The following is a 24,003-nucleotide window of genomic DNA, read 5'->3' on the forward strand; positions in this document are numbered from 1 at the left end:
TGAAGCTGGGCAGAGCACAAAGCAGAAGAGAGGATTTTTATATATATATATATATAGGTGATAGAAAATTGCATAGTGCCTGATTTAAATGACAGACCTGTTAAGAATTTAAAATGACAATTCTTGGGATAAAAAAGTTTCATGAGGCCTTTTATTATTCTGGAAAATCAGTTCAGACTGCAATGTGTTTTTAAATCGACCTTATCTTGAACTGAACTGATTAAAGGTTTGTATTTTTGGTAACTAAATAAAAATAAGGTACTTAAAAAGCATGTTTCATTATGAAGCCTTTTAAAAGCTATATTAAAAATTGGTTTAAATTAAAGTGAAGAAAATACTTCCAAAACCTAAATATAAATATTTTTTGTATTCTCATTCTCTGTGCAATAGAGTATATGCCAAGTGATGAAGACAATTCATCATTTGATCTCTACTGGATCATTTATTCCTTTTCACTCCGAGCAACACATTTTAATTTCCTTGTTTTATATGTCTAAGATATAATACTTCTGACTATAGAACAAACTCCTTTGCCATTTTCCACCCAGAGGATCGCAAACTTGTCTTTCTCTGACCAATAATGACTCTATCATCTTATAACACTAAGAGACAGAAGTATTGAATTATGCTATCCAATATGGCATCCACTGGCCACATGTGGCTATTTAAATTAAAATTAAGTACAATTTGAAATTCAGTTCCTCAGTCTCACAAGTGCACTATAGCTGCTGAAGGTAGGAACTACCATCATGGACAGTGCAGATAGAAACGTCTGCACCATCAAGGAGAGGTTGATCAGCCCTAGATAGAAAGTCCACAGAGCATATTCAGGACCTGTCGATTCCCAAAGAATTCTGCCAGATTTTTCTGAGGTTCCTGTGTTCCTCACAAACGTAAAGAATGCAGTGACTATCAGCCCGACTTTCTGTCACTAAGATACTAAGTGAGGTCCTACTGGCTAAGAGAGCACCGTGCTGCTTAGAGGACAGTTTTAAAACAGTTAGATTAAGGGACACAGGCGAGATAGTCTTCTAATTCTCTTCATTTAATCATTTATTCATTCAAAAGTGTATTTACTGTGTATTAGTTATGACCTCACGCTTTGATAGACCCTGAAGACCTAATTGAAATGACCAGAGAGTGTACTAGGAAAGAGAACGTGGGAGGGGTTCCTATTTTGGATACGATGGTCATGTAATAACTCTATGAGGAAGTAACTAGCCATGACAGAAAAAAAGCAAAACAAGCAAACAGGGAAACAAATTTCAAGCAAAGGGAACAAGAGTACAAAGGCCTCCAAACATGGAGGCGCATGATGTACAATGTACTCCCAGAACTGACAGAAAGCCAGTGTGACTGGAACAGAGTGACTGAGCAGGAAGGGAGTATGCGATAAGACTGGAGTGACACATCACATGCACATCATAATTATGATGGGAGTTTCGTTTTGGAAAACAAAACAGTATAGCATGGTTCAGTGGGGCACCACAGCTGGTATTCTGTAGGGGTAGATGGGCTGGATAGCATTGTTTCACATTTGCATCACCAACTTGTTAAAAATGGAAGAGAGAATATCCTTTCATATGGAAGACAATGCTGAATTTAAGATGTGTGATCACCAGTGACAATAAAAGCATGATTTGACATTTATGAAATGCTTCATAGTTTTTCAACATTTAATATTCACACAAACCTTTGAGGGTAGGTAGGGCAAGTATTGCCATGTCAGTTCAACAGATAAAAAAAAGTAGGCTACGTGACTTGTGCAAGGTCACACAGCTAATACATAATGGAGCCGGAACCAGAGCTCAGCTCTCTAAGTCCACTCCTCTTTACTATATAAACTACATGTCTTTCTCTTTCACATTCTAATGTGTTGGCAGAGGAGATTAGATTTCCAAATGACCTTGGAAAATGAGAAGTATCTTGAAATTGAAAAAAAACTGAAATTCACTAGGGTAAAACACAAGCCAGAATAATTAAGAAAAAAAATAGCAAACTTAAATACAGGATCAGCAATGACTTGTGAATGTGGCAGAAAAATGATTTAGGATGAACATGCTATAGTTTTATGATAACGACAGAAAGCACACTGCTCAAGTTCATGGAAGTCGTATAAGCTGTGGGTCGCCTGGGATAGTGGTGAGGAGGATAAGCCCTGGAGTGGGTGCTGGACCTGGCTTCACCAACTAGTATGTTTATGACCTTGGGAAGTTACTTAACCTCTCCATGACTCAGTTTCTTCATCTGTAACATGAAGACGTGGTTATAGTATCTCCTGCCTAGAGTAGCTGAGATTTAATGAGTACTGTAGAGCGTAGACACGGCTTATAGCTACACTGTATGAGCTTTCTTCTACTTCTCCCCCTTTCCTTTTACTCCTCCCTAATTGGAGACCACAATTGAATTCTCAGTACTGAAAACTCTTGAGGCCCTTTCTGGAGATTCGCGGGCAACCTCAGGATGTGATAATTTGGGACAGTCATTAAAATGATTGTCATTAGAAGAAAGATATTAATATTTATTAAGTACTTAGGATGTACTAAACATTGCATTAACCTCTTTCAGTTACCTTATCCTCCTTCATCCCCACAACAATTACTATTAACTTTTTATTTTTAAACATTTTAGACTTAGAAAATTCGCAAAAATAGTCGAGTTCCCAGATACCTTTCTCTTAACTTCCCCTAATCTTAACCTCTTACATAACCAAGGTATAGTGATCAAACCCAGGAAATTCACGATGGTACAGTACCAATAACTGAACTTCGGTCTTTATTCTGATTTCACCAGTTTTTCTTCTAATTTCCTTTTTCTCTTCCAGAATCGAATCCATTGCATTTGTTTGTCATGTCTCTTTACTCTCTTCCTATCTGCAAGTTTCTCACTTTCCTTGTTCATGATCTTGATACTTTTGAAGAGTACTTGTCAGTCATTTTGTAGAATGTCCCTCAATTTGGGTTTGCCTGATATTTTCTCATAATTAAGTTGAGTGTATGCATTTTTGCCAGAAATACCACAGAAGTGATGTGCCCTTCTCAGTGCATCGTATCAGGGACATGCAAGATGTCCCAATGTCTTGTTGTTGCTGATGTTCACCTTGATCACTGGGTTAAGGCGGTGTTTGCAGTTTATCCTCTGTCAAGTTACTAATTTCCCAGTGTAGTTAATAAATATCTTAGGGGCGATATTGTAGGACTATGCAAATATCCTATTTCTCCCACTAAATTTTAACATCACTAAATTTGATCACGGAGGTCAAGTGACACCTGTTAACTTTCTTATTATTCCTTTTGTAATGAATGAGTATCTTAGGAGGAGATACTTGTACTTTGGGACTATGCAGATACCCTGATTATCTTCAAGTTTTTGCCCACTAATTTTAGCATACTTCTCTCCCAACATCTTTTACCATAAATCTTTTCTTAGTATCATAGATGAGGAAATGGAGCCTCAGAGAGTTTTATTTACCTGCTCAAGGTACATAAATCCAAGTGTGTCATACTCTAAATCCCTTGTAACTTCATCATTCTGTTAAGATATGTTAGCCCAGGTATAAGGGGGAAGAAATCTGACATGGGGCGGGGGTGACTGCCAAACTAGAAATATGTGCGTAGCTTCGGGAAGACAAAAGTGAGGTTTTAAGAAAAGTTTTTATACTAGATGGGGATCAACTACTGAAGGCAAAGGCATGCCTCCCGAAGGCACATGAGAAATTTGGATTTGGTATTCACTGCCAGTTATCCCGGAGGGAAAGAAAGGTTTTGTGTGAATTGTGGATGTGGATACAAATAGAATAAAGTGTAACCATCTGCAAAGATTTATGTTGTATATTTGGGAAGTTTGTTTCAATCTTGAATTACCAGTTTTATAAGATTTAATTTGAGACATAAGAAAGTTTTCCTTGATTAGGTGACCAAAGCTCCATAAAAAAATATATCTTCCCACAGAGTTGGTAGAAGATAATAGTGGAATCTCATTCTTAATTTATTCCTTATACCACCTTGAAGAAAGACCTCTATTTAAAAAGCATCCAGTACATGCATAAGATGTTGCTCCCAAGATGATAAAGTGAATCTATTCCTGGAGTTTGCCTCTTATCTTTATTAAATATGAACTGTACACAATCATAAGCAAAAATCCTACAGTAGTAAAAATATATGTGTGGTAAGGAGGTTGGGAGAATATATGTGAGGCATTTTAATTAAATGTATACATTTATTTGAGAGAATGAAGACGTCATTATATGGCAATTTTTCGGTCCTTTCATCTGTGACTAGTCATTTCTGTTTTTTCTCTTTTTTTTTTTTTTAATTAAATTTAGTGGGGTGACAATTTCTTTTTTTTTTGTTTTAACTAGTCATTTCTAAGAGTATTTCTCCAAAACTGAGGGCATTGTATGCGAGTGCGGGCTTAGTTCTGTTCTAAAATGAACAACCAAAAGTGCAATAGTCAGCATGTTTGAAAGGTCAGCAGCAATGGCCTACTACAAGTGGCTATTCTTTTCAGAGGCAACAGTCCTCTGGAATGATCGTGTTAGGTGTAGTAGAAGCTCAGCTTCATACATCCTCTGTAATTTATTAAGTATTTAGGAAACAAGCAACATGAGTATTTACTAACGATTGTCATCCCAATTAACTTCCTGATGCCACACAGATCCATTTCCCCTCTGGGATGTGTTTCCCTCTCCATAACTTTTTGAGACTTTGCACAGTAGTAGAAGTACTAACCAACAAACACAAACTGTGGGCAGTTTTAGAGGCCCACTGACTTCAGACATGAATTTTCAAGTTATCCAAAATCATTGAAAACATGATTCTAAAAATCCTACCAATAGCTTAGAAGTTAGACTTCAAGTCAAGAACATTTATGATATAAAACTTCATGGCTTGTGTGATATGAATAACAACATCAGGGTTTCTAGAATTAATTTGTACTTTTTTTTAACTTTATCTTTTAAAAAAGTCTGTAGGAAACGGTTAGTATCTCTTTCATTTTAGTTCTTTGAAAAATTTGGCATGATAACAACTGCATTATTTCTGGAGTCAGCATAATTATGCTCTGTAAACCGCTAAAATAATTCAGTATTTTTCTTTTTACAAATCTTTTATTGGAAATTTGAGAACTAACTGGATGTTTGCTGATATTAAGAAATTATTGCTTATTTTTAAAAATATGATAATAGTTATGTGGTTGTGTTTAAGTTGTCTTTCAGGGATACATACTAAAACATTTACAGATGACATTATATAGTATCTGGGAATTGCTTCAAAATAATATGAAAGGTGGGTGGATGAGGGTGTAGATGAAATAAGATACATCATAAATTTAAAATGGCCACAGTTTGATGGTGGACTCCTTGAAGGTTATTGTACTATTCTATTTACTTTTGTATGTGGTTAAAATTTTTAAATAATAACTCTTATTTTGAACATAAGAAGCTAAATCTTTAATCTAATAATTGCTTTATTATATAGTTTTGAGGTTTTTTTTTTTTTTTCTTTCTTTCTTTCTATTAATAGACTGATGACATTAAAGAGATAGCCAAAAGGACACAAGCTCTGCCAAAGGTGAACTCAAAGAGGCCGCGAGTCGTGATTTTCACCCAAGGGAGTGAAGACACTATAATGGCTACAGGTATATGTGAAAACTGTGTGATTAACTACTTATAACAAAATTCTGAATTCTTTCTATTGTAATTTGCTTAAAACAATGTCCTTTTTTTCTTCTTTTTACCACCTTTATTCATTTTGCTCACACACACACATACACACACACACACACAAAACTGCCACTGGCAACTACCAATCTGTTCTCTGTATCATGAGTATCGGGTTTTTTTCGATTCCACATGCAAGTGAGATCATACATTATTTGTCCTTCTCTGTCTGACTTATTTCACTTAGCATAATGCCCTCAAGTTTCATCCCTATTGTTGCAAATGGCAAGATTTCCTTCTTTTTTATGGCTGAATGGTATTTCATTTGTGTGTGTGTATCACATTTTCTTTATCTATTCATCCATCAAATGGACCACTTAGTTTGGCTATTGTAAATAATGCTGCAGTGAACATGAGGGTGCAGGCATTTTGAGTTAGTGTTGTCATTTCCTTCAAATAAATACCCAGACTTGGAATTGCTGGATCATATGGTAGTTCCATTTTTAATTTGTTGAGGAAACTCCATACTGTTTTCCATATTTGGTGCACAAATTTATATTTCCACCAACAGTGCACAAGGGTTCTATGTCCTTGCCAATACTTATTTCTTGTCTTTTTGATGATAGCCACTGAACAGGTGTGAGGTGATATGTCATTGTGGCTTTGATTTGCATTTCCCTAATGGTTAGTGCTATTGAGCAACCTTTGCATGTATTTATTGGCCATTTGCATGTCTTCTTTGGGAAAATGTCCGTTCAGCTCTGTCCATTTTTTAATTGGATTTTTTTTTAATTTATTGGGACAATTGTTAGTAAAATTACATGGATTTCAGGTGTACGATTCTGTATTACATCATCTATAAATCCCATTGTGTGTTCACCACCCAGAGTCAGTTCTCCTTCCATCACCATATATTTGATTCCCCTTACCCTTATCTCCCACCTCCCACCCCCCTTACCCTCTGGTAACCACTAAACTATTGTCTGTGTCTATGAGTTTCTGTTTCTCATTTTTAATCGGATTTTTTGTTGTTATTGAGTTGTATGAGTTCTTTATATATCTTAGATAGTAGCCCCTTATCAGACATATGATTTGCAAATATTTTCTCCCATTCCATACATTGGCTTTTCATTTTGTTGGTGGTTTCCTTTGCTGTACAGAAGTTTTTTCTAGTTTAATGTAGTCCCACTTGTTTATTTTTGCTTTTGTGGCCTTTCTTTGTGGTGTCAAATAAAAAAAAAACCACAAATCGTTGCCAAACCAATGTCAGGGAACTTCCCCCCCCAACCCACACCATTTGTTCTTTTAAGAGATTTATGGTTTCAAGTCTTACTTTTAAGACTTTAATCCATTTTGAGGTGATTTTTGTTGTAAGATTGGGGCCCAGTTTCAAACTCTTTATATGGCTGTCCAGTTTTTCCCACCACCGTTTATTGAAGAGACTATTCTTTCATCATTGTGTATATTCATGGCTCCTTTTTCATAAATCAATTGACCATATGTGTGTGGGTTTATTTCTGGGTCTTCTGTGTTGTTCCATTGATCTCTGCGTGTCTGTTTTTATGCAAGTATCGTGCTGTTTTGATTACCATATCTTGTGATATAGTTTGAAATCTATATTAGATGCCTCCAAACTTGTTCTTCTTTTTCAAGATTGCTTTGGCTTTTCAGGGTCTTTTGTGATTCCACGTAAAGTTTAGGATTGTTTGTCCTATTTCTATGAAAATGTACCTTTTATAGTTTTTTATTTTAATAAATATACCTACCTTCTATCACAATAGAAAAGATTTCATTTTCAAGAAGATGATTTACGAAAATTCAGTTGAGTAAATCCACTTTGTTTTAATATGTTTACTTTGATATTTTGGAAATATTTTCAGTCTAGAAATGTCTGTCCTGAAAAAGAAAATACATTGTATTTACCAAATACCTATGTCGAATAAAATTAGTTTATCTAACCATGAACAAATAAAATCTAGAACTTCCTCAGTTTTAAATCTTAAGGAGAACCTTGACTTCTGTTTTTACTCAGCCATCTGTTTTATAGCACTCATAGAATAGGAATTTCATCTAGTCAACAAACATTTTATAGATTAAAATGGTTAATATTGTCAATATGATGCTACCTACCATTAAAGCCAAAACACAAATCTTTTAATTTAAGATTAAAACCAATTGCAGAATTAATGATTATAAACAGTAGCAATTATTACATTTGTATTTATTCAATACTCTGATGAACACTGAAATTTAAGATATGAGTCTTAAAGCTCTAACTCGGAAATAAAATTAATATATATCAATATACGAATACAAGGAAGTATAATTATACTTCTTAATTCTTGATGCAGACTGTATCAGTTGTATTGAATCAGAGAAGAAAATCAATAAAGTTTGAAGGAAGATGTTAGAGTGGATATGAAGTAAATTTTTGTTGAATTAAATATGTAAGGTTGAAAAGGGTAAAAAAAAAATCATTGTCAAATTTTGGGGAGTAGGGACCCTAGAATTAATCCATTCCAACTGTCTTATTTTAGAATTGTCAAAAGAAAGATTCAGAAATTCACTTTAAAAATATTTGTTTCAAAATAATTCAGTTAGTGGTGAATAGTGAAGTGGGGTTATAGATGAAATGAAATTGTGGAAATTGGGTAATCGGTATCTGGGGGATGGTCATTATGTTATTACCTCCACTTGTATATATGTTTAAATTTTTTCATAATTAAAGTATAAAGAACAGAAAGAAAGAGAAGTAAAAATTAAATTTTCAAAGAAGCTTCAGAGATAGTAAGTGATTTTCCCAAGATGCATTGATATCTTTGCTCAGCCTTGAATTCTGGAAAGGAGGGCAATCTAGTCAGAGGATCATGTGAGCAAAGGCACCAGGTACTATATAATGTTTTATTGTTGTGACAGGAAAAGCCATGTTGTTAATTTGTACAAGGGAGAAAAGAAATAAGTCATGAAAAGATATCCCTGCGTTGATAGCTATCTGAATTGCTGTCTTCCTATAGTATGTGGCCTATGCCTGTATTAGCAATGAACACCATTTAGAAAAGTGAAAAACAAGCAGACTTCTTATCTTATAGGACTGTCGTACTGCCTTCAGATTCGTAAAATGCTATTTGGTTGCTCTTTATGGAGACATTTATTTTAAGGCTTTATTCCAGATATACATATTGTACAAGTGTCTTTCTCATTGTGAATTTGCGCAAATTTCCCCAAATTGAAACCTTTAAAATTAGCCTCCCTTTCCTGTGACTGAATTTCCTTGTCAACTCATTTTGTTCTTTATTAAATTTATTAAACCATTCTTCGGAATGCTAACCAGCAGGAATTTATTTGAGGAAAGACACTGACTAATCTTTGCTGTTTCTACTATATGAAAATGAACTTAAATTAGAGGATGCACTATATCTGCAATGCATGATAAATACAAGATGGATAGAGAATCTGTTCAGTGGTGTCAGCTACAAAAGCAAACATGATAAATGTTAATGCAGTTTTGAGCCTTGGGATAAGCTATTCAGTGCACAAGCATAGCTGAATCTCTTTGCTATGTTGTTATTCATGGCAGCCAAATAAATGTCAATAATAAAAGAGAATTAAAGATTTTCATTTCCCAGAGGCAATCCTCTAATACGGCTTGATCTTTCATTTCATTTGTAATTCGTTCTCATGTCAGGATGCAATCATTCGCCAGGCTCTGGGTGTCATGTTAAGTCATTTAATAATGATTAAGAACATAAAAATGCTTGGCCTGTGGGGCAATCCACAGAAGAGATGCCAATTTGTTATTGTTTTTCCTCCTTTCCACTTGAATATGGATCAGCTTTTTCCCACCTCCTAGCATTAAAATACTGATGGAAGATGGGGAGGGAAAGTGTCCCTTAATTTACCAAAAGTGACATTCCAGAATGACACAAAGCAGTGCTAACACACTTATTAAAACACTAATTAGAAATCATTGTTCCTTAAACCTCACACTGTAGAGTATTTTTAAATGATCACTGCTAAGTTTGTGGCCTTTAGCAATAATATAACAAAATCAGTTTCCTTGGTTTTAATTCTAGAGACCTTTCTCCTTTTGAGATATGGCATCTATAACCACTTTCTCTTGTTTTATGAATGTAATTCTTTGAATTCCTCTACTCTAAGTTGCCTGTGAATCTAAAGTCTTTCCCAGTTACCCTGTTTTTTTGGCCACCTTTATTTCAGTTGGGTGTGCATCCTCTGTATCCATCCAGCCCAGTGGTTTTGTCACATATCAGTCATTGTTTTCATTGCTTGCAAGCTAATTGGATTCCAAGCTTTCAGGGCACATGGGGGTTGGGGGGAACTCTGGAAAATAGTGAGTCAGAATCTGGGAATGAAGGACAGGATAGCAAAGATGATTCTGTCCATTTTGATCCTTTTAATAAGTGTTGAATGAACTTGTTAGGTATGATGTAAGTCAGGTCAAGGAAATCATTTCTGTGTCTATAAACTTTAGAAAAGCTAAGACTAAAGGTTTTCATTACCTATTGGACAGCAGGTACTAATGAGGTCTTCATATATTAACACCTTATTATATTAGGGATTGTACTGAAAATATTTTATATATATGTACATATTCATATATACATATACATAATACATACATATATACACATATGTCTATAGAAAGTTTATATTTCTCCAAGTTTCTGTATTAAATATATCACTAAATATTGGAAAAACAACACTTTCATTCTAAATTGAAAATAATACATTTCCCACAGTGGCTCTTATGAGGCAATAAGTCCACCGAAGAATAAATTGTAGACTTTTCTGAATACTTTCAGATTTCTTTCTGGGTTGTTTGAGTTGTAATTTCGCTGAAAGGGAGAAAATAGATGAGGTCAGAGGTTTTCAACTGGAAGACTGGTGCTATTCTATCAGAATCACCCCGTGGGCTTTTGGTAAATACAGCCCTGCCTTCATTAGAGTTCCTTCCCCTCAATCTGATACATCTCTGTAGGAGTATGCAAGTTACACATCCTGGACAAGATGTATGAGAATGAAGGGGGAGGAGGCTAGGGGAAGAGAAGTGTAGGGTTGTGTATTTGTGAGCAAGAGCTCCCTTCTGCTGCCTGTCCTTCATCTCTCACTTTGAAAACCATTGAATTAGGTGATCTGATAATGTTGCCTCCAGTTCTATGGTCCTGTGGTATGATGGAAACAGAACAGTAATAGATGCTATGGTCCTGTGGTATGATGGAAACAGAACAGTAATAGATGCTTTTAGCAGCTAAGCATCTATTACTCCCATAAGTCAGGCCTTGATGAATGCTTCTCTTTCCCGATTAATCAGAGTATCAAGGACCCATCCACTATGACAAGAAATCTACATATTACCTTAAATAGTCTCCCGCCTTTGAGGAGCTTATAATTGAAGATAGTCACATCCTAATGCCTTTGTCATTTCGTTATAAGTAAATGGGGTTATTGAAGTTACTTGTCTTCCTGTTCCTAAGTCCTTAAAGAAACTTATCACCCCATTTGCTAGTTAAGTTTTCACGTTCTTTGCAAACAGCGCTGTCCATTACTCTACAAGATAAGGTCACTGTGATTTGCAATTCTGGTAGGCATAAAGCACAGAAAGTGCAATAGGAAATGTAAACTCTAAAGGAAAGCAATCTCAGCAGCTGGAAGAATAATGTCAGCACATCATCACAAGTCCTACTGCTACAAAATATTATTATAAATCATTTTGAAAATGTTTTCTCTACTACAGCCAAACCAACTTTAAATGATGATCTTGTTGGCATAGGTTGGTGATGATGTGGATAGAACAAATTAAATAGCATTCTTTCAGAATGTGTGCGTCTGGCATTCATAGAGAAAAGTTCTTACCAGGGGAGATTTTAAAGAATATATATTTCTTAACTATGAATGTAAACAACTAGTTATTAACTCATGTTCCATTTTTAGATTTTTGTAACTGCAAATGTCAGTGTTCTTTAATTAGCCAAGTGGTCAAAAATAATTTAGAATAAATTTAATAAAATAATTTAAATAAATAATTAAAATAAAATAAAAATAATTTAAAATAAATGTGGAACCGTCACATTCCTAACAAAATAATATCTATGGGGCATGGTATGTATGATTTAGTGACCTCAGGTCTGTCAAGAAATGAGACGTCTTTCAACTCCTACCTTTCTATCAAAGCTAGAAAATGGAAGACAACCTACCCTAGGCAGTGTTAGCCGTGTTATAGCATTTATTTCTGAAAAGACCTTTAAGTCAGATTTATTGAGGGATAGATTACGTATCATAAAATGCACACATATTTTGCTTAAAAACAATGAACAACCACCAGAATCAAAATATAGAATATCTTGCATAATTTTTTCCTTGAAGAATATCTTGCATAGTTTTTTTTTTCTTTTTTATGCCTTCAAAATTGGTACTTTTCTTGAAGTGAACACACTTGTGTCACTACCACCAGATCAAGAAATGGAACACTTCCAGCACTTTCAAAGCCACCTCTTGGACTCCCCTCCTAATCATGATCCCCACCAAAAGTCACCATTATTTTGGTTACTGCTAACAATTAGTTTTGTCTCTCTTTGAAATAGAATCACCCAGTATACAGACTTTTTATCTTGCTCTGTCCCCATCCTTTTTGAACACTACCTTACTTTTTGACAATATAAGATGCTCTAAGCGCTTGTATTTTCCCTGTCTCAGTCCTGGAATCAACCACTTCCTCAAGTAACCCACTTTCCTTTTATTGGCAAATGTTATTTAGAAACCCAGATCTGGGTGCTAGGAATGCTCATTGCTCTTGAGTCTCGTTACTTCTGGACCCTCTTAGCAAATAGATTGACAATATATGTATGGTATGTATAATAGTCCTTACATACACAGCCATCTACATTTATTTCTGTATCTATCTGTTTATATTCCTGTTTAAAGTTCAAAGTGATACCTTCGATTCCAATCCAACAACACTGTTCATTCTAGCTTTCACCCTTTCCTTATTTATAATTTCTTCCTCTGACATTGAAAGGTCTGGCTCTCATTATCTAAAATATATTTACTTATTTGTTCCATCCTAAAGTATTTTTTGAATTGCTTACCCATCCCCTTGTGGGAAACATAGTTTTTTTACTAGAGTACAGTGTTTGCTTATAGTTCTTTTGTCTCTAGCCCTACAATATCTAGTCAAATACTGTTATCCAAAATAACTTTAGGTTAGTTCTTTTATTGCATGAAGTTTCATACAGCTGTATTCATTTATAATACAGTTAGATTTATTTGTTAGAGCTTGTATTCCATTTTCATTTCCTTTCATATCTGGGTTGTTTTTTATAATAAGTAAAATTCACTCTGTATGGTGTCAAGTTCTGTGTGTTTTGACAAATGATTGGATCATGTAATCACCACCATCATTGTGATACAGAAGAGTTCTATTTTTTAGTTCCAGTTTTCCAAAGTGATGGTATTTCTACTCCCACCAGCAGCATATAGAATGGCTTTTATTGTTCCACATCTTCACCAGCATTGGCTGGTAAATTTCAGCCATTATAGTGGGTATGTACTAGAATCTCATTGTGGTTTTAATTGGAATTTTTCTGTTGTAATGAGGTGGGGCACCTTTTCATCTGCTTATTAGCGTTTGCGTATCTTCTTTTGTGAAGTTCCTGTTAAAGTCTTTTGCCCCTATTATATTGTCTTATTGATTTAGAATTCTTTTTACAGTCTACATACAAATCTTTTGTTAGATAAAGGTATTGCAAGTATACTCTCCCACTCTATGGCTTGCCTTGAACTCTCTTTATGGTATCTTTTGATAAATGAAAGCTCTTAATCTAGTCCAATTTATAATATTTTCCCCATATGGGTAGTGCTTTTCATATTCTTTTAAAGGAAATCTTTGCATTTCCCAAGCTCATGAAGTTATTTTCCTACTGTTCTCTTTTTCTAAAATTTTTATTTTTTACTATTTTCATCTAGATCCATATAGAATTAGAATTAATTTTTATGTATGGTGTGGAGTAGAGGGCATGATCAGTTTTTTTCCCATATGAATAATCAGTTGATCCATTATCATTTATTAAAAGGAACACCCTTTACCTAACTGCACTAAATTAACACCTTTGTCACATTTCAGATGACCTTGTATCAGTGAGTCTTTTCCTAAACTATTCTATTCCAATCTTCTCTATATCCTTGTACCACTTTACACTCTCTTAATTACTTAGTTTATAATCAGTCTTTTTACCTGGTATGGTCTTCCAACTTTGTTCTTCAAGATTGTCCTGGCTTGTTTTGGCCCTTTGCATTTTTACATAAATTCTAGAATGAGCTTGTTGTCATGCCCCCCCCAAAAAAATTTTTTTTAGTCTTTACTAGAATTTTTATTCAGGTTATATTGAATCTGCAAATCAATTTAGAGAGAATTGTCATCTTTACAATATTATGTTTTCCAATCCATAGAGTATTTCTCTTTATTAATTTAAGTGGTCTTTAATTTTTCCAAAATGTTTGTTGTTTTCAGTGTAATGGTCATGTTTGTGTGTGCGTGTGTCTGACTGTCTGTCTGTCTTTGGTAAGATTGCTATTACTTGGTTTTTGATGCTATTCATTTTTAAATGGCATTCTTTTAGATTTCAGTTTCTATTTGTTTTTTATTGGCATGTAGATTTTTTATAATGACTTTGTTTTCACTAATTAATTGTAGTAATGTGTCTGTTGATTCTTTGAATTTTCTATGTATATGATAGTATCATCTGTGTATAGTAACAGTTTCGTTTCTTCTTTCCCAATCCTTTATTTTTCCTTTCCTTTTCTTACTGTACTAACTGCCACAGTAAAGCACACTGAACACGAGCACAGTTGAAATGGTTATAGTGAACATCTTTGTCTCATTCCCAATCTCGGGTGAAAACAACCTTTATCAAAAAGTATAATGTTTACTATAGTCTATTTGTAGACACTCTTTATCAGATTAAGGGTGTTTCCTTCCATTCATAGTGTGCTAATATTTTTGTTGCTGCTGTTGTTAAGATTTTTTTTTTATCATGAAAGAATATTGAATTCTATGCAATAACTTTTCTGCATCTATTAAGATTACTATATGATTTTCTTCCCCTTTTTCTTTTAATGTTTGAATTACAGCTTGATTTTGCAATGGTAAATCACCTTTGCATTCTTAGTATAATCCCAATATAGTCATGATAGTCTGTTAATTTATCATTGCATTTGATTGAATTATATTTTGTTTCAAATTTTTGTATGTTGTTTATGAGAAAGTTTGTAATTTTCCTTTCTTGTAACATCCTTATTAGTTTTGGTAGGAACATTATGATGACCTTATAAAGTGAAAAAGAAAGTGCCTTTTTCTGTTCTGGAAGAGTTTTATAAAATGTTATCTATGTAAATATTTGAAAGAACTCATGCATCAGAATAGCTGGGCCCGGAGAATACTTTGTTGAATGATTTTTTTCATTATAGTTTCAGCTTCTTCAATTGAATAGGAATGTTCAGTTTTTTCTATTTCTTCTTATGCCAGTTTTGATAAGTTGTATTTTTCTAGGAATGTGTCTAATTTTCCTAAATATTCAAATTTATTAGCCTAAAGTTACTGATAATATTCTCTCATCTTCCTAATTACTGTAAGATCTATAGTGATGTTTCGTTTTAAATTCCTAATCTTGGAATTAACTTTGTATTCTTTCTCTTTACCTCTATCACTCTTTCTAGAGGTTTATTTTAGTTTGGATTTTCCAAGAAGCAGATGCCAAGATGAGGTTAACATTCAAGAGATTTATTGAAGGAAACACCTGTGAAGGAAAATAAGATGGGAGCCAGAGGAGACAGGGAGATCTGTTAAATTGTAGTACGGGTCTGACCACTGGGTTGAAGAGGAAAGGAGAGAAGGTTGGCAGAAAGAGGCTTAGATTGCATTATAGTTAAATTTTGACAAGGCCAGTGAGGAGTCCTCAAGCCAAACTTGCCCATCAAGTAAAGTTGCTCACAGGAGCCCATGTCTCTCAGGAATAGGTCTCTATAGCATGCCTGCTGTGCTCATGGGAAGCATAGCCTCAATATGAACAGTGGTTTAAGAGCACAGCTGGGACCATCAGTCAGTTGTGCTCCGAATGGCAAATCTGAGAGACACGTTTTCATGGCCACCACAAGGTTTATCAATTTTAATTGTCTTGTAAAGAACCAACTCTGCTGTTCTCTATTGTATGCTTAGTGTGTTGACCTCTTATCCTGCTAACCTTACAAATTTGGCAAATACTTCAAAGGCAACAACCCCCGAGTGTCAGGCGTACTCCACCATGTTCCCTTCTCTTCATGATCATGACACCTCAGTTCTGACTGGCTTGGCAACCCCAAATTCCAATTTTTGCCAAAAGCTCTGTTGGCTTCTCTGCCTCTTAGGAAGAGTTCATTGTCTAGATCTTCAACCTTTCACGAAGCACTAAGACTTTGCAAATGCCCTGAGGAGAAAACATTTAGAAAGGCAGCCTAGCTCTTTAAGGTTCTTTTCTCTCAGGGATCTTGTCCTATCAGGTCTCGGTTACACTGGCAGCTCTCTCATACCTTCATTTATTCTCTCAATTTTTTTTTATTTGTGCAGCTTTTCTAGTTTATGGGTTAGGACTTAGTTTGTTACAAGCTATGGCATTAGAACCTAAATTAAAGTTCCTAGTCAATATTTTTTTATTATAAAATAGAAAAATATGTGGCCCAATAAAGTTAAGTGGGCTCATCTCTTTAATATATAAGGTTCTTAGCTAATTTAGCAATACTATTCTCCATAACCCACTTAGAAAATTGCTGGATTAGGTAATTTCTCCAATATCCCAAAATTAGAGACTAAAACAGCTAGATTAGAAGAACCCAGCTTCTCGAATCCCATTGTAGTCTAATCTGTTCTATACCATGTTGCCTCATTTACTTACAATAGTATTTCTCAACCAGGAGCAATTTTTCCCCTCATTTTTGGTTGTCACAAGTGGGTGGATGGTGGAGGGTGGGGGAATTCCATTTGCTTCTACATGTAATGCACAGGGCATCCACCCACAACAAAGAATTATCTGGCTCAAATTATCAGTAGCACCAAGGGGAAAACCCCGGCTTACAGTGTACCTCAGAATGTATATTTAAAGGATCACTGTCCACTTCCTCATTACACTTAACCATAAGATCAATACCGATAGACTTTAGTAGGATAAATCTTGTAGGTATACATCCAGAGGCCCTTTGACCCAAGAAAGCTTCCATGTATGCTCTAGTCCATACTTGGTTAACTATGTTTCTCAGAACTTCTGCCAAATAATCTGCAATTCTAAGGCTTCTCTTTAGTTAGATATTTTTCAGTGGGAAAACATTCTGATGTGGAGGTGTGTATATATATCTTACAAATGCATTTTGTGTATCTGAATGGATAGCTAGATGATTTATCTAGCTACATTTATCTACATATATATGTATATACTGTGTTTCCCCCAAAATAAGACCTACCCCGAATATAAGCCCCAGTTAAGATCGTCAGCCAGACGGACTCATTTAGTACGTTATGACAATGTTCCAGAAGAAGATGACTTGACTGTATTTGAATGAATGTAGATTGTTGTACATGAAAAAATAAGATATCCCCCTGAAAATACACCCTAATGTGTCTTTTGGGGCAAAAATTAATATAAGACCTGGTCTTATTTTCAGGGAAACACGATAATATATATATATTTATACACGCACACACACACGCACACACACACACACACACACACTAGCTTAAATCGTTCTTAGAGAACATATCCATCTTCTTTCAAAACTCCAATTAACCAATTTCTATAACTGAAAGGTCTTGAAAATAGAACACAAATGGATATTTATCTAAGAGGTATATTCCCCAAATGTTTTTCAAAATAATTGTATGTAGTGAGTGATTCTTCTGAAATTCAGTGAGACTCCAAAATCCATTTTTTAGAGCATTACAACTTGGTGGCACATTTTTACTTTGGCTGAAACACTGCATGCAAGTTTTCAGCTCAGAGAAAAATCTTTGGAGGTGTAGCAGAAAAGTCGGATTCAGATAATTGAATCGCAAAATTTTCCTCAGTTAAAAAGAACAAAGTGGTTGCCCATTGAATATTAAAATCTGTACTTAAATGAAGACTTATCTGCCTTGCTTTACTCCTTTTAAGCCTTAGCCAAGATGGTTTATCCTAATTAAACTTCTTTAGAAGCTCACATCATTTTTGATTCATTGATTTTTAAAGTAGCCCAATAGAAGCCAGCATTACTGAGGATTTTTTTAATCTTAGCCCATAAAGTTTATTTAGCTTTTCTCTGCTTCTATGAAGCTATTTTAAGTTCTTATGTTTAGAACTTTTCTGGTTTAATATACAATCTAAAGTCTTAATAAAATGTCCTAACTTTTTGTCAAATTAAGAATTTTGTACTTAGCCATCTATTCATTTAGCATAATAAACTTTGCCTGCACTCAATCATTTCCTTTAGTTCTAGAACTCTACCCCTTACCCACCTATAACAAAGGAGACTTTTTTTTTTTATGTTTTGTGAAGATTCAGTAGATTTACATGGTTTAGAATTCAAAGATGTGGTAATTAAGGCTGTTCAGCTATCCAGTACTTGTGAGGAAGTAAGCAGTTTTTTATTATTGGGATGACCATAAAACTTACCATCAAAACCCAGATACTTTTGAGAGTGAAAGGGGGTGCCATTAATTATACTAGGGCTCTCCTGGGCAAACCAGTCTGTATGGTCATGCTAATCATTATAGATATTTAAACAAAGGTATTTGGTAAAATGAATTCTTGCATTGGTTGAGGTTTTGAACTGTGTTATTTCTAACATTTTTTCCAATTCAAAGATTCTTGATTGTGTTCTAAGACTATGTCAGGTAATATTGAATTTTAAGAAGTCTGAGAATCTCTAATGTCAAGCAGGAGAAGTTGGAGAGCAAGACTCTGATAGATAGTAAAGTAACAGTACAAATAAGTTTAAATCCGTATGGTTTTATTGAGTGCCTACTACTATGTATCAAGAATTGTGATCAAGATAGATAAGACGAAAACTCCTTTACTTGAAATGTAAGAGAAACATAACCCACAGTACAATATCAGAAGTGGTACACGACTTTTATGGAAGAGCAGAAGAAACAAGTTGGGGAAAGTTTTGTGAAAACAAAGGAAGTGATGTTTCAACTAGACTTTGAAGACGACTACAATTTTGGCAAGTTGAGATTACAAAAGAATGTAAATTAATGGAATAAGATCAAAAAGCAAAGCGGCCTGAAAGGGTATGACCTATCACAAAGAATGTCAAATATCAGGGAGAGAGTGGGGATTAGCATGAAATGGTAAATTGTGATAGGCCTTTGAATGCTATGCCGGGAAGTGCCTGATTAAGTGCTTAAAGTACATACAGAGAAGGAAGGGATCAAAACATTCTGTGAATGGTTTATCATGGTTCCATAAAAGAAGGGAACTACACTTCTATCTGTATATAAGGCCTTGTTTCAGAGGGAACAGCAAATACTAAATATGGAGACCTTTTTTTTTAATTAAATGTGAAAGAATTAAAGCTGCAATAATCCCGCTAAAAAATATTAGTGATGAACGATCCCATGAGGTTAGAGTGAGATGAATTTGATAGGGTTAGAAAAATTGTAGAGGAAAAGAGCTGTATATAAAACATAAAAGCTCCAGGGAAAATGCCTTAGAAAATTAATAAAGATTGGCTTGGCTTAAAAATGATAAACAAAGACTAATACAAAAGGCTAATGAATTCAGTCATGGGGAAAGTTTATACTAAAGTGCTTTCTAAAAGAGCTGCTGGACTGACTCTTATGGTGCTAAGCATTTTTTCCCCTTAGATTAAGGGAAAAGGTTAGTAACCCATTAATAAAATTTACAGTTGATACTAAATTAGGAGATACTACATAGCTGTTAATAAAATGTTAGAAATTCTGATGACATTGGACGTTAGAAATGGAAGTTCAAAATAGTGTTTAAAATAATCTGTATTCACCCCATTTTTAAATCCACATAGAAGCAGCAGGCAACATTAGAGAAATGTCTCTATTTCTGGGAATTATTCCTGGTTTAGGGATTAATTGAATGGTAGAGTCACCTAAGATTTAGAGCAGAGACATATGTCTTCACTGAAGCATCTACATTTATAGAGTGTATCATGTGAGTATATTCTATGATTCAAAGTGGATTTTTTATGAAATTTTTCAGGTACATCTTTGTGATTGAATTTTCAATAGAACACTGTTCCTTCTGTGACCCACATTTTAGTAAAGGAAGTGTTTTAAAATTGTCTTATTCCCTCTAGATGTTGTTTAAATATCTGGAGGGTATCTAGGTCTTAAGGAAGGAAGGATGAGGAACAATGGGTGGAGGCCTGGACAAAATGGGTCTAGTTCCCTGGAACAATTAATTATATGGATCCCTAGCAAGGTTTATATTTCTGTCTAAACTGCTGTTTAATCTGAATATGCCCATGAGTCCTAGAAAGTAAACCATAGCCTTGACTTTGTGTGTCTTGCAGTAGGATTTACCATTTTATTTCTACCATAAATTAGAGATTGTAACATGATTACTGTGAAAGATCAACAGTGCTATTTGTTAGGATCAAATAAACAGTAGTTTTGCAGTCAGCTATTCTGGGATCTGTTAAAGCATTTAGACCTTAAGCCCTCATAGCAAATCCATATAGATTTAATCTTTTTATAGCCTTGGCTCTAGCTACTTTGAGAATTTGACACAAAGGGTAATCAAAACAGTTTTCTTTTGGAAATGGCCTCAGGTTTATCAATTTCTATTTTTACAATGCTCTATAAAGGATTTCAATACAGATTTCTCTTATGAGGTATTTTATAACTATAAATAACAGTTTTGGAAAAAAAGAGAAATTCGTATATATACAATTTTTTTAACCTTAACTGAACATTTGGCTGCCGTAAACTTTTAGAAACCTGCTTGTTGTTTTGTCAGCATACGAAGTAGATCATAATGGAGGTCATTAGGTTTCTTTGACACATGATAGCAAGAACCCAACCCAGCATGCCACTTGTAAGCTTATCTACAAAGCATAGAGGCATTTGTCACCATTGACAGTACTGACATTTAATCTGGGATCTGTTTGCAACTCGGCTTTCCATGTGTTAGTATGTATTTGGTGGTCTTGATTCAGCTTCAAAGCATAGCTAGATTTTTTCCCTTTGAATTATTCGGAATTTTACCTAACAGGAGAATAGAAATATTAAATAGATATTTTGGGGATGATAATTTTTCTCCAGATGAGTTATGCCAACCAAAAAGGTACTGGGTGTTGACCTCTTATGCTGTTTCTATAGTTCCCAAGCCAAAGCTGTGATAAATTAGATTATAGTAAATTAGATTAATGGTCTAGGAAGGTGGCATAGTGATTTGGTTAAATAGGTAAGTCAGGAATAGCAGAGCCAGCGGGGACTGGAAAAAACTTAACCCAGGTGAGGCAGATGATGAGATAAGATGTTCTGGATACAGAGGTTGGTAGCAACAATTTAGATATACACCAGTAGGGATTTGAATTAGAATGGTGGAAAGCTGATGAAAAAGAAGGTTACAGAATTATCCCATATATAGGGATTCAGGACCTACTATGTTCCAGGCATTGGGTAAGGTACTGTATACATGGTGGTCTCTATATTCAAGGAATTCACAATATGTGAAATATAAGTGGAAAGAAATAATCACAATTCATTGTAATGAAATCTATAGTAGGTGAATGTTTAAGGTGTTAAAGACCTAAGAAGAGAACTGTATGGAGAAGTCTAAGAAGTGTTTTATATAAGGTTTAACATTAGATGGGTATTTGAAGTTTCCAAGGCAAAGAAGACAGAGAAGAACATTCTAGACCGAAGAAATAGCACGTGCAAAGGCATAGGCAAGAAAAGTCGAGCATCGTGCATTGGGGCACAGTAGATGAGTGTGTCAACATGTGTAAGCTAAGCGTATGTACAGGAAGCTAGAAAGATACAGAAGAATCACAATGCTAAAGGTAAAAGACATCACGAAAGAAGTTTTAGTGTAATAGGATTTAGTGATGATAGAAGAAGACAAAAATGACTCTAAGATTTTGAATTTAAATGACTAGAAGAATGATAATACAAAGAAACGGAAACTCCATATTAAGAATTATATAGCCTATCGATATTTTTCATCTAAGTGGACATAAAATACCTAGGAGGTCTTTTTATTTACTTGTGAGGAATAACATTAAATGTGTTATATCAATGAAATTCTAAATATCAAATGCTCATTAAAAGATTTTTAAAGCCAACCAGCAACCTAAAATTGATTATTGGTCATTGGCATAGTTTCTTTCAAAATTACAAACTGTGAAAGAAAAATAAATCACCTGAATGAATGTTCTTCTTAAAAGAAAAGAAAAAAATTTTTAATATATATAGGATAACTGAAGAAGAAACGGAATAGCTATGAATGTTCCAAATATTTGGTTCTAAATAATCAAATTAATTCCTCTTCCATTTGTTTTAAAATACTGTTGTTTCAAGAACTGCCAATTATCAGCTAATGCTGGAAGTCTATAATTATGTGTTAATATATGACAAGGCTGGCAGTCTCCACAGAAGACTGACACTTAGCAGAATGTTTGAAGCTGCTGTTGATCCAATGAATCTGCAGCTCAGAAATTTCCTTAGAAAGTAACTTCTATTGTTCAAATTTCATATCCATTTATGGAAACAAAACCTACTGGGTACAGGCAGTGTTACCTGAATGATCACAGAATAAATGGTTAGAAATCCGAATCAGACTTCGATACTGTGGGTCCAGATGGGTGGTTGCCTGGGCACGAGGAAGCAGGAAGAGGTAGGTGGCAGCTTACTAAGAAGCACAAGGAGATTTTTAGCAGTGATGGATATCTTCATTATCTTGATTGTGGTGACGGCTTCATGAGTTTATATGTAGTCAAACCTCTCAAATTGTTCTCTTTAAATACATGCAGTTTATTGTATGTCAGTCATGCCTCAGTAGAGCTGTAAATAAAAGAAAATAATTTAATCTTAGAATGATCAGGTACAATCGTTTGAGTCCTGTGCCATTACCCTATTTTAAAAAGTTAGCCATTTTTAAATATACACAATTTGAAGCAATCTAGGCTATCTGAGTTGTGATGAATTGAGTGTAGTGATTTTTTAACTAGAGTCTTAAAGTAATACACTTCATTAAGATACAGATTTGTGTATGTGTGTTTGTGAATCTGTGCTGATTCTGGGTAATTATTTTTCTCAAGAGTTGGTACCTGTGGACTGGATGTTAAACTAGCTTTAAAGCAGCTTTTAGAATATCAATACCACATTAGTTTGAATATTTTTTCCTTGTGAGAGATGCAGAAAGATTAGTGTCTCAGCTGCCCAAGGTCACAGTAAATACTTATAATAAAAAAAAATTTTTAATCTTTGTACACTTTTGCTTTTATTAATGAGCTTTTCTTTTAGAAACAGACTATTAATGTTTTTCTGACAATGTTATCCTGGCTGTGATTGAGACCAATATGAACTCCAGTTATTAAAGATTAATTCTATATGTGGAACCCAGATATGTTAGAAGACATAGGGACTTTCATTGAAAATTTCATATTGGGATATGTGATACAAGAGAATATTTTAAAAGAATTGCTATTTGATGCTTCAGGTGTGGCCAATCCGATGCCCTTATAATATTGTTAGAGTATAAATAGGTGAAAGTATTCATACCCTCTTATATAATACTTTCACTTCTTAGAATTTAATCTAAATAATTAATCAAAAATACGGGAGCAACTATATGTGAAGATACTCATCTCATGTTTATGTGAAATAATAAAAATTGAAAGCAATCTTAATATAATTGGTAAAATATGTTATTTACTTGTTGCTACCATTGAAAATATTATGCAGCGATTTGAGACATCTTTATGGGTTATATCAGATGAAAAATAAACCAACACAGTGGGATTATTCATTTTGTGAAACTTCATTACTTAAAATTTGAGAACTTTTCTGTAACTAAAAAAAAATCAGAATACAAAATTTCTTGCCATTGCAATCAAAATAGCAAAAATGATTAAGTTAGCGGTAATATGATAAATACTGTGTTTCCATATCTTTTCATATTTTTACGAAATTATCACTTTTTAAAAGAACATAGTCCTTTTAATTAATTGTACAAATTTAGCTACCCTAAAGTAGCATAGACTGCTGTGGCTGAAGCTCTGGGGTTTCATTAGTACAGTGATGACTTAATTAACAAATCCTCTATGAACAAAACCTCTTTCCCCAA

The 24,003-nt window shown here is 34.3% G+C and overlaps 1 protein-coding gene across 2 annotated transcripts in view; it reads left to right on the forward strand.

The window, feature by feature from the left end:
- ADK (adenosine kinase) overlaps positions 1-24,003 on the forward strand; it is a 447,994-nt gene that overhangs the window by 366,652 nt on the left and 57,339 nt on the right. For both annotated transcript variants that reach the window (XM_019745975.3, XM_019745976.3), the window contains exon 9: positions 5,523-5,637. In XM_019745975.3, coding sequence (XP_019601534.1) covers positions 5,523-5,637 — 115 coding nt within the window. The remainder of the gene's footprint in view (positions 1-5,522; positions 5,638-24,003) is intronic.

This window comes from Rhinolophus sinicus, chromosome 15, assembly GCF_057876585.1.
Source record: "Rhinolophus sinicus isolate RSI-liver-muscle chromosome 15, RSI-T2T, whole genome shotgun sequence".
Lineage (NCBI taxonomy): Eukaryota > Metazoa > Chordata > Mammalia > Chiroptera > Rhinolophidae > Rhinolophus > Rhinolophus sinicus.